The 12,556-nt window shown below is 38.7% G+C and overlaps 1 protein-coding gene across 19 annotated transcripts in view; it reads left to right on the top strand.

Moving 5' to 3' along the window:
- Positions 1-12,556, top strand: part of RIMS2 (regulating synaptic membrane exocytosis 2) — a 565,766-nt gene that overhangs the window by 472,923 nt on the left and 80,287 nt on the right. For 10 of the 19 annotated variants that reach the window (XM_049773842.1, XM_049773835.1, XM_049773829.1 and 7 more), the window contains one exon: positions 4,126-4,367. The exons of the other annotated variants lie outside the window; for them this stretch is intronic. In XM_049773842.1, coding sequence (XP_049629799.1) covers positions 4,126-4,367 — 242 coding nt within the window. The remainder of the gene's footprint in view (positions 1-4,125; positions 4,368-12,556) is intronic. 19 annotated transcript variants of the gene reach the window in all.

Here is a 12,556-nt window from a genome sequence, read left to right as displayed (position 1 = left end):
CTTTGTGTTAATTTTTAGATGTCTTAAAGAGAATACTTTTGAAAAAATGTAACTATCAGACCATAATTTGACAGGCTGAGCTCTTGCTTTTCATGTAGGAGTCCTGTGTTTGATTCATGGATCACTTGGTTCCCCCAAGCGCTATCAAGAATGACCCAAAGGGCCGGGCGGTGGCGCTGAAGGTAAGGTGCCTGCCTTGCCTGCGCTAGCCTTGGACGGACCTCGGTTCGATCCCCCGGTGTCCCATATGGTCCCCCAAGCCAGGAGCAACTTCTGAGCACATAGCCAGGAGTAACCCCTGAGCGTTACCAGGTGTGGCCCAAAAACCCAAAAACCCAAAAAAAAAAAAAAAAAAAAAAAGAATGACCCAAAGTTCCAAGCTGAGGAGCAACCCAGTTGAGCCCTAAAGCAAAATACCATAGCTACCAACCAGAAAATAATAAAAGCAGACACGCAGTATTTATAGCCAAGGTACAAGCACATATCTCTGAATCTCTTAATAAATTTAACATCTCTACTTATTAAAAAAAAAAAAAGGAAAGGAAAAAAGTCAACTTTTAGCACACATAATACTTTGTCCTCAATCTTTTGATTTCTACAGGCAAACCCCTCAAAATAGTCTATTGTAAACTTAAATCTATTTTTTCATACTTCTTTTATTACCCTCTACTGCAGGTAATTGTTAATCATTTCTTAAACCCAGTTGTACCACACTGCCAGAAAGTTTATTTTTCTTTTAATATCTCCCTTTTTTGTTTTACTGTTTCTGTTTCTGTTTGTACATTGGATGGCATTTGGAAGTTGTATTTGTCCAAATTTCTAGCCGTGAGTGAAATATAATTTGGGTCCCTGCACCAATCCAGGCTAAATTGCTCAAGTCTGCTTCCTTTACCCGTAATATTCAAGTTCCGTATGTTTAGTGGTTTCATCTTCAATAATGATGGTGTTGGTGATTATACTAATAAGAAAAAAAAGAGAATTTGTGGGCCTTTGCATATTTGGAATTCTACATAGTGTTTTACATATGGTTTATCAATTTTTAAACAAAGAGCTTAAGTCCCAGAAAAGGAATTGACTATCCCAGGATCAACCAGCATAGCCAAAGAGCAAGCCCAGAATTCCTGGTGTCATCTTAATGTAGTCTGTTCTTGCTGTAGAATGCTGCTGTCTTAAATCTACTTTAGACATGTGATTCCATGTTTCCAAATGAATATATAAAAATGCTATTTCTATTCGTGGTAGATATTTACAGAATACCTTATTTTATTTGATTATCCATATTCCCTAATTTTAATTGTACTCATTATGTACTGAACGTATATTTGGGGGGGCATTCCTGGCAGTGCTCAAGGATTACTTCTGGTTCTGTGCTCAAAAATTACTCCTGCTAGGCTTAGAGAACTATATGGGATGCCTGGGATTGAACCTGGGTTGGCTGTGTGCAAGGCAAAAATGCCTTACCCCCAGTCCCAATGTTCTGAACTTTTATTTTAGTCATATTATCTCCATTATGTAAAAGTAAAAAAGGAAATAAAACATTGCCATTATATAGATGAGGAACCTAAGTGCGTAACTCTACTCAGGAAAGTGAATTAAGTGAGAGCAGAGCTGGGGTCCAAGCCCACATCTGTTTGTCTTTAAAGCTCTGCTCTTATTTTAAGCATCTATTCTGTTCTCTCTCTCTCTCTCTCTCTCTCTCTCTCTCTCTCTCTCTCTCTCTCTCTCTCTCTCTCTCCTCATTTCCTCTCAAAAATAATATAAAATACTTTCTTTTATAGAATTTTAAAAAATTTCACACTAGTTCTTTTTCCTGTAAATACTTGCAGCATCAAATTAACCTATGCAGCTCTGCACTTTAGTAGATTTTGTCTGGGATAGACAAAAAGAATGAGATTTAGGAAGATCAATAACTGGATTCGAGAAAAGCACTCACCTCCATAGGTCAGATTTCTTATTCTTATCCTTTAAGGGACTTGTAAAGATGTTTTTACATTTCTTTTTCTATAAATGGTTTAATTTTAATTTTTAAAATTGTTTTATTTAACCATGGTTGCCAAATTGTTCATTGTTGGTTTTCCGTCATTTTTCACTAGTGCACCCTTCAAGTCATGGATGTCTCCTGTTTCCCTCCTCCCTGCCCCCTACCCCTACCTTGCTCTAAGTCAGAAATATTGCTTCTTTCTCTCTTTGTCTGTATCTCTATCTCTGTCTGTCTGTCTCTCTGTATCTGTCTGTTTGCCTGTCTCTCCCTCTCTCCTTTTTAGCACTGTGGTTTGCATTATTGTTAACAGAGGGGTGCCTTGCCTGTTAGTTTCTCTGCTTTTAGCATTGATTTTCACATTTTTGTTTATTTGTTTTTGGGGCCACACCCGGTGACACTCGGGGGTTACTCCTGGCTATGCACTCAGAAATCGCTCCTGGTTGGGGGACCATATGGGACTCCGGGGGATCGAACTGTGTTCTGTTTTAGTCTTGTGCTGGCAGGGCAAACATCTTACCGCTCTGTACCACCATTTCGGCCCCAATTTTTCACATTTTTGAGATTTAGTCTTTTCTTCTGTTTCTCTAATGATATCACCATACACTCAGGGTAAGAGCTAAATGAATACAGGCATTGAATTTTTAACATTGTGACACATACAGATAATAGCCTCGTAAGTCTTCTTATTCCTGCAAAACAATTGTTTTCTCCCACATTCTTCCAGGTTCCTGGGAATGCTTTCTCTTTCTTATAAATTAATTTATTGAATCACTGTGAATTACCAAGTTACAAAGTCATTCATTATTGTGCTTCATTTTTGAAGCACCCATCTTTTCAGCAATGTCCTCATCCCTCCAGCAATGAATATCCCCATTTCCCTCCTGTCCCCAGCCTACTTCTCTAGTTGATACTTCATTTCTTATCTTTATTTCTTGTCTTATAATGTGTTTCCAGAACATTTTGTCCCTTCTACTCTACTTAGTTCTTCTAGCAATTCGGAGATCCTAGTTCTCTCTCCTATGCTAGTCTTGTGGGAGCTTATTAATCAGCTCACATGCTTGGTAATTCTGAGTATATTATCTAAAAAGTCATAATATTTTGCCTTTAAATGAATTCAAAAAAGAAAACTTACTATCTGTATACCTGTGGAATATAGAACCATGCCGATAAATATGAGAGTATATTGAGTAAAATAATGTATGCTCAAGTTTAAAGCCAGTAAAAACAGACCTCCCTGTTAGAAAATGTAACAAAGATAACTTGTATTAGAAGATCGACAAGAGAAAGCTTATTTTAAAGTTCCCTTTGAAGTATTGGCAGCTCTAACTTTGGCCAGTTTTTAAATTTTTTTTAATTGTTGCTAGAGAGATGGTTCAAAGTGCTGTAGGAGACCCTGGTCTATTCCTTAGAACTGCCTGGTTCCTAAGCACTTCCAGGAGCTACAGTCTGAGCACAGACTTGGGAGTATCTCCCAAAGCCTCATGTATAACCCCAAACCCTCCTAAATTTTTTCTACTCATCTACTTTTATTTTAAATGCAATAGTAAACAAGTTTGAGAAGAATAGTTTAAGAAACACCATCTTGATATGGTCTGACTATCTTTAAGCATGTTTGCACTGCCAGAAAAGCCACTGATCTTTTTAAAATAAAATATCTTTTTCCTTGGCCAGTCAAACATGGATCTTCTTTTGCATTCAAACAATGATCCTGAATGTTTGGTCCAAGGAGATAACTATTTCCAAGGTCTGGGGTGTGATGCTTTGTATTTGGAAGCCCTAAGTTCAATTTTAACATTCATATGGTCCCCTAAGCACCACCAAGAGTGATCCCTGGCTCTCAGGTGTGACCACCCCCCAATTTTTTAAATTAAAAATGAAATTCTTTGGCATATAGGAGAGTTGGATGCCCAGAGGGAGGATAAAAGACAAATCCTAAATTTGATTTTGCATAGTAAGATTAAGACTGGATCTGAATTTTAAAGTCCCTCCTAACCCTGATTCATTGAGCTGTTTAAATCCTAATCATCTGTAGCCCCCTCAATGAGGTCGTTGAACTCTGCTGCAAAGGTTATATCTAAAAATACCTTTTTCTGTCTTTTCCTTTTCACTCTTGTCCCCACTCTTAATGACCCACCGGCTGGCAGTGTCTTTACCTCCAAAATGCAAAGCAGACAAATGGGCATTTCGGGGAAGAACATGACCAAGAGCACCAGCATCAGTGGAGACATGTGCTCACTGGAGAAGAATGACGGCAGCCAGTCAGACACGGCCGTGGGCACCCTGGGCTCCAGCGGCAAGAAGCGTCACTCTAGCCTGGGGGCCAAGATGGTGGCCATCGTGGGCCTATCCCGGAAGAGCCGCAGCGCCTCCCAGCTCAGCCAAACGGGTAGGCACTTACTTCTCCTGACCTCATGTTTGCCAAATTTGTCACCGAACTCGATGCACTTTGTTCATGCTCATTTTCTTGCAGGGGTGTGTGGCTGGTGATAGGCACCCAAGCTTAGGGGCCTTGGAAACTAGTTGATCTTCCTGGAAAAAAAAACATACAGTGACTTTGCTTTTCAGTGATGAAGGAAATTGCACCAAGGCAACCAACCACTGGCCTCTGGGATTGAAAGGCCCTTCCCTGCTTTCCTCTTCAAGGGGGCCTTTCAGCCCAGGGTTCAACCCCTTCTCCCCACTCCTATTCCCCTCATTGTTGAGCCTCTGTCAGCAGATGGATGCTGAGCTGCCTCATGATGAACTTTCCTTTAGGTTCCTCCAGTTGGAACTGGCCCAATGTGCGTTTTTCCTTCCCAGCCAAGTTACCACCACATGGAGGATGATAGAGCCTGGTTCGTGGGAAGAATATGGTTCTTTTATTGCTGACAGCCTTGCTTCTCTTTCAGTTCCTAAGCAGCCCGGTTTTTCTCACCACCATTTTTAGTTCCCTGGTAAAAACGTCAAGGAACAAAATTCTTCAGCAGCAGGGATGGAGGAATTTCTGCTGACAGTGAAGATATTTCAGGCTTTGCTTCTTTAAAAGTCAGTTTCTAAATCACATCTGCAGAAATAAATGGTATGCAACACCCCTACTCAGAAAAGCCACCATTAGCAATTAAGGAATTTGTGAGTCAAAGCAGTGCCTCCCCCCCCCAATGGGTATTGATAATTAAACATTTAATTCCTGGTATCTTGGAAGTAATAGCATATCTTCTACTTAAGCAAACAAAAGCTTATAATATGTTGCCTCTTCTTTCACAGGAAGTAAATTATAGGCAAATGAACTAAATCTTATTCCTGTTCAAATGCTACTAGGGGGCCTATACAAAGAAGCCAGAACATAAATCCACTCCACACATACACAAAATTAAGTATATGTTCGTTTATGGACCCGGCTAAACCTGGTTTTGTAAATTGTTATCATGGCCCTGCCATTTGAATTTCATGTGATAGTATTACCGGTATATTATTATGTGATGATATTCCTTAACCTTGGTGGCAATTTATCAGAATTATCATGAGGATTATTATTATTGCTAAAGGAATTATTTTCAGTAGATGAGGGCGTTCATGAGCAGGCCTAGGAGCCCCAGGGCCACTATCCATGATACTGTGCATGCTTCCCAAAGTAGTACTCAGACCAGCACTCAATAGTGCTTTTGGGATGTCACAATGCCAGTAAGGATCCTGGAACCTCGCAGTACTCAGGCCTGTAAGTTACTAGACATATCCTCTAAATATTGAACTGTCTCTCCCAGCTCCTTATTTGATTTTTCATTATTCTTTTATTATTTTAATACATAACTCAAGTTAATTTCTGGATATAGAGATCACAGTGGTTTTGATATTTCTAATATCTGTTCATATTTGCCATATGCTAGTAAGGTAGATCTTAGCCTTTTGAAATTGAAGGGTTGTTATAAATTTATCTAGCAGATAAAACTTTATTCAATTTTTTCTCTTTAAAACCTGCAATTAAAGGTAAAATACGGGCCCAGAGAGATAGCACAGCTGTGTTTGCCTTGCAAGCAGCCAATCCAGGACCAAAGGTGGTTGGTTCGAATCCCGGTGTCCCATATGGTCCCCCGTGCCTGCCAGGAGCAGACAGCCAGGAGTAACCCCTGAGCACCGCCGGGTGTGGCCCAAAAACCAAAAAAAAAAAAAAGGTAAAATACATACACAAATAAAGTCAACACAATTTTATTAGAGGACTAAAATGAACATTAAGGCTTACAAATTATTACATGTCATTAAGTTAATATTCATCATTTATTCTAAGTATTTTGTTTAACCTTGCTTAATTATATATTAGGCACGTTGAAAATAAAGATGAGTCAAGAATCATTTATGAACTGAGTTGTTGGTAATTAGATAACAGATACTTAGCTCACTTCCTGCCCACATGGCAGGGGTTGAAACTACAGAAATTTACTGCTGGGCTTTTCTAAACAATGACATTGATTCACCCAAAAATCCCAAGAATTTCTGGAGTAGACAATACCCAAAGGAAGAGGGGCTACTAAGCAGATAATCACACTTAGAAAGTGTTCCAAATAGGAACCAGAAGGAATAAAGACATGGAGCTTGACATGTTCAGTATTGGTAAGTATTTGGGCCTGATTTTAACAGTAGGTATTATACTGAATGTGGTCAAGATGATGGCAATAGATTTAGAACAGATCGTAGAAATTTTTGTTGTTTTGATACACAATTTGTTATTTATTAATATATAGGTTGAATGGAAGTCTTCAGTTGGTGATTGTTAGGATTAGATTTGCTGGATAGTTTCTGTTAGATTGTTACTGAGCTACTGTTGTGCATGCAGAAAGGGGAATCTGTCTCAACTCCTTCTTTTTATTAATTAATTAATTTATTTATTTATTGGTTTTTGGGTCACATCCTGCAGTGCTCAGGGGTTACTCCTGTCTCTACGCTCAGAAATTGCTCAGGGGACTTTATGGGATGCTGGGATTAGAACCACCATCCTTCTGCAGGCAAGGCAAATGCCCTACCTTCATGCTATCTCTCTGGCCCCATCTGTCTCTACTTCTTCTGAGAAGGCCCCAGAAATAGTAGCCCATACTATCAGGGGAAGAGTCAGCAACCACCATTTTCTTTGGGAGCTTTAGAGAGTAGCAGGACTGTTTTTCTGCAGGAACTTTTGGTATTGAAGAAGAAAGGATCCTCAACCTGTCTTCATTCCAACAATATCCCATATGAAAACTAGCTCATAGTCTGTCCTCACCTGAGAAAATATAGATGCTCATATTAATTCTCAGGGAATTTTTTAAGACCAAAATTGGAAGGCTGTCTTAGCTACTGCAAGATGAAGGAGATAAGATTCAAAGATAGTTCTCTCATATCTGGCTTGGATTGGGGTGGGTGGTGGTGGTTACATTATGAAAGGTTATTGGAGTTTGGGAGAGATAGTACAGGATTAAGGTACATGGCATGATATTCAGTTCCCCATATCACACAAATGGTCCCTCAGCACTGCCCAAAGTGAACCCTGAGACCTCAGTTTCCGAAACAACAACAGAAATCCCATTTAAGTGGGTACTAAAACTATAGTAATGGGTAGCATGCTTGTCTTGCACACAGATGTTCAGAGTTTTATCCCCAGCATCCTATCTGTTCCTCTAGGCACTGCCAGGAATATTTATTGACTATATGGCCAGGAGTAAATCCTAAACATCTCTGGATATGACAAAATATTTTTAAATTTATAAAACTTATTAAAGTGCCAAAAGAAGGATGAATCCTTCAACTTAGGTTATTTTGAATCTAAGATATCTGCACACTCAAATAGAAATGTCTACAATAGATTTAAATGCTGTTGAAGCCAATGTCTGAATCAGAGACAAGCCTGAGAGTTAAAGAGATTTCCCAGGACACCCATGCTTATTTGTCCTACCACCCCATTTTTAGAAAAATATACTCAAATATACCGCAGAAATTGTGTTCTTTGTATGAACAAAGAAAACATTTCCCCCATTGCACCTGAGGTGCCTCCTTTCAGTTGCATCAAAGATGCTGTATTATCCTCTTTGGTAAACACTGGTTTAAATCCTAGCTGCTAAACTGTGGATGCTTACCCCATATGGAGTCCCAGTACTTTGAATTTTCCTCTTCTTTTTTGGTCCATGCCTGGATATACTTGGGGCCTTCTCCAAGAACCAGCTAATCCAAGGTTGCTCCTACTAGAACAATGTGGTGCCAGGGATCTGACCTGCTCCTCCTGCATGCAAAACTGGAATTCTAGCCCACTGAGTTCTCTCTAGCCTGGGGTTTCATGTATCTTTTTTAAACAAAAATTAAAAAAATGTATTTATGATATATTATCAGAAAGTGCTTGATTTGTATACCTAGTTTGTATTCCTGTATATATGTATATAGATATAGACACATACAGATATATATATATATATATGGTCATGTAAAATGTCTTGGGTAGAAGGGGGTTACAGATAAAAAATGTGTTGCAAAGATCTGGTTTATGTGATGCTTAAAACCATGAACATGGCTAAGATTGCCCAAGAACATTATAGATGAAAGAGCAGGAGGCTGAGACATGAAGAGGAGCAACTTTAGGTTTAGGCTGAGGAAGAGGAACACCTAAAAGAGACCAGGAAAGAATGATTGTGAAAAGAATGATCACAAAAACGATGAGAGAATTACATCACAGAAGCAACTAGAGAGTTTTTCATTTTAGTCACCTTGTATAGTCAAGTATACTATAAAACTTTCTTTGGCAATGTTTGATAAAAAGCTCTGATCTGCTGATAATATACCAATATTCCTTAACATGAAAATGGCTTTCATGTATGAATGTGTGTATAAACATATATGTTACCATTAAAATCATTATATTAATAGCTTAACAAATCAGATTAACAAATGTAAGACTTCTTTCTGTAAGTATAGGATAGTAGAAACTAGTAGATTTTTTGTTAATATTCTTTATTGATTAAAATTTTTATTTTCAATGGTGGGAGTGATACTACAGCGAGTAGGGAATTTGCCTTGCATACATCTGACCAGACCAGAGTTTGTTCCCTGGCATCCCAAACTAGGAATGCAGAATCAGAATTAAGCACGCACTGATCACTATTAATTAATTAATTTATTATTAATTAATCACACACACAAAGCCAAATTTTTTTTCTTTTTTTTTTTTTTTTTTTTTTTTCTTCTGCATGCAAGGCAAACACCCTACCTCCAAACTATCTCTCTGGCCCCGTATTTTTTTTTTTTTAATTTTTTTTTTATTTAAACACCTTGATTACATACATGATTGTGTTTGGGTTTCAGTCATAAAAGGAACACCACCCATCACCAGTGCAACATTCCCATCACCCAAGTCCCAAATCACCCTCCTCCCCACCCAACCCCCGCCTGTACCCTAAACAGGCTCTACATTTCCCTCATACATTCTCAATATTAGGACAGTTCAAAATGTAGTTATTTCTCTAACTAAACTCATCACTCTTTGTGGTGAGCTTCCTGAGGTGAGCTGGAACTTCCAGCTCTTTTCTCTTTTGTGTCTGAAAATTATTATTACAAGGGTGTCTTTCATTTTTCTTAAAACCCATAGATGAGTGAGACCATTCTGCGTTTTTCTCTCTCTCTCTGACTTATTTCACTCAGCATAATAGATTCCATGTACATCCATGTATAGGAAAATTTCATGACTTCATCTCTCCTGACAGCTGCATAATATTCCATTGTGTATATGTACCACAGTTTCTTTAGCCATTCATCTGTTGAAGGGCATCTTGGTTGTTTCCAGAGTCTTGCTATGGTAAATAGAGCTGCAATGAATATAGGTGTAAGGAAGGGGTTTTTGTATTGTATTTTTGTGTTCCTAGGGTATATTCCTAGGAGTGGTATAGCTGGATCGTATGGGAGCTCGATTTCCAGTTTTTGGAGGAATCTCCATATCCCTTTCCATAAAGGTTGAACTAGACAGCATTCCCACCAGCAGTGGATAAGAGTTCCTTTCTCTCCACATCCCCGCCAACACTGTTTATTCTCATTCTTTGTGATGTGTGCCATTCTCTGGGGTGTGAGGTGGTATCTCATCGTTGTTTTGATTTGCATCTCCCTGATGATTAGTGATGTGGAACATTTTTTCATGTGTCTTTTGGCCATGCGTATTTCTTCTTTGTCAAAGTGTCTGTTCATTTCTTCTCCCCATTTTTTGATGGGGTTAGATGTTTTTTTCTTGTAAAGTTCTGTCAGTGCCTTGTATATTTTGGAGATTAGCCCCTTATCTGATGGGTATTGGGTGAATAGTTTCTCCCACTCAGTGGGTGGCTCTTGTATCCTGGGCACTATTTCCTTTGAGGTGCAGAAGCTTCTCAGCTTAATATATTCCCATCTGTTAATCTCTGCTTTCACTTGCTTGGAGAGTGCAGTTTCCTCCTTGAAGATGCCTGTAATGTCCTGTAGTGTTTTGCCTATGTGCTGTTCTATATATCTTATGGTTTTGGGGCTGATATCGAGGTCTTTAATCCATTTGGATTTTACCTTTGTACATGATGTTAGCTGGGGGTCTAAGTTTAATTTTTTGCAAGTGGCTATCCAATTGTGCCAACACCACTTGTTGAAGAGGCTTTCCCTGCTCCATTTAGGATTTCCTGCTCCTTTATCAAAAATTAGATGGTTGTATCTCTGGGGAACATTTTCTGAGTATTCAAGCCTATTCCACTGATCTGAGGACCTATCCTTATTCCAATACCATGCTGTTTTGATAACTGTTGCTTTGTAGTACAGTTTAAAGTTGGGAAAAGTAATTCCTCCCATATTCTTTTTCCCAATGATTGCTTTAGCTATTCGAGGGTGTTTATTGTTCCAAATGAATTTCAAAAGTGTCTGATCCACTTCTTTGAAGAATGTCATGGGTATCTTTAGAGGGATGGCATTAAATCTGTATAATGCCTTGGGGAGTATTGACATTTTGATGATGTTAATCCTGCCAATCCATGAGCAGGGTATGTGTTTCCATTTCCGTGTGTCCTCTCTTATTTCTTGGAGCAGAGTTTTATAGTTTTCTTTGTATAGGTCCTTCACATATTTAGTCAAGTTGATTCCAAGATATTTGAGTTTGTGTGGTACTATTGTGAATGGGGTTGTTTTCTTAATGTCCATTTCTTCTTTATTACTGTTGGTGTATAGAAAGGCCATTGATTTTTGTGTGTTAATTTTGTAGCCTGCCACCTTGCTATATGAGTCTATTGTTTCTAGAAGCTTTTTGATAGAGTCTTTAGGGTTTTCTAAGTAGAGTATCATGTCATCTGCAAACAGTGAGAGCTTGACTTCTTCCTTTCCTATCTGGATTCCCTTGATATCCTTTTCTTGCCTAATCGCTATAGCAAGTACTTCCAGTGCTATGTTGAATAGGAGTGGTGAGAGAGGACAGCCTTGTCTTGTGCCAGAATTTAGAGGGAAGGCTTTCAGTTTTTCTCCATTGAGGATAATATTTGCCACTGGCTTGTGGTAGATGGCCTTCACTATATTGAGAAAGGTTCCCTCCATTCCCATCTTGCTGAGAGTTTTGATCAAGAATGGGTGTTGGACCTTATCAAATGCTTTCTCTGCATCTATTGATATGATCATGTGGTTTTTATTTTTCTTGTTATTGATGTTGTGTATTATGTTGATAGATTTACGGATGTTAAACCAGCCTTGCATTCCTGGGATGAAACCTACTTGATCGTAGTGGATGATCTTCTTAATGAGGCATTGAATCCTATTTGCCAGGATTTTGTTGAGGATCTTTGCATCTGCATTCATCAGTGATATTGGTCTGTAATTTTCTTTTTTGGTAGCGTCTCTGTCTGGTTTAGGTATCAAGGTGATGTTGGCTTCATAAAAGCTATTTGGAAGTGTTTCTGTTTGTTCAATTTCATGAAAGAGTCTTGCCAAGATTGGCAGTAGTTCCTCTTGGAAAGTTTGATAGAATTCATTAGTGAATCCATCTGGACCTGGGCTTTTGTTTTTCGGCAGACATTTGATTACTGTTTTAATTTCATCAATGGTGATGGGGGTGTTTAGATATGCTACATCCTCTTCCTTCAACCGTGGAAGATTATAAGAGTCCAAGAATTTATCCATTTCTTCCAGGTTCTCATTTTTAGTGGCGTAGAGTTTTTCAAAGTAGTTTCTGATTACCCTTTGAATCTCTGTCATATCAGTAGTGATCTCTCCTTTTTCATTCCTGATACGAGTTATCAAGTTTCTCTCTCTCTCTTTCTTTGTTAGGTTTGCCAGTGGTCTATCAATCTTGTTTATTTTTTCAAAGAACCAACTTCTGCTTTCGTTGATCTTTCGGATTGTTTTTTGAGTTTCCACTTCGTTGATTTCTGCTCTCAGCTTTGTTATTTCCTTCTGTCTTCCTGTTCTTGGGTCCTTTTGTTGAGCATTTTCTAGTTCTATTAGCTGTGTCATTAAGCTACTCAGGTAAGCTCCTTCTTCCTTCCTGATGTGTGCTTGCAAAGCTATAAATTTTCCTCTCAGTACTGCTTTTGCTGTGTCCCATAAGTTCTGAGAGTTTGTGTCTTTATTGTCATTTGTTTCCAGGAACCTTTTGAT

This window comes from Suncus etruscus, chromosome 5 (genome assembly GCF_024139225.1).
Source record: "Suncus etruscus isolate mSunEtr1 chromosome 5, mSunEtr1.pri.cur, whole genome shotgun sequence".
NCBI lineage: Eukaryota > Metazoa > Chordata > Mammalia > Eulipotyphla > Soricidae > Suncus > Suncus etruscus.
Note: the sequence above shows the minus strand (reverse complement) of the source record. Positions and strands in the feature narration are given on the sequence as shown.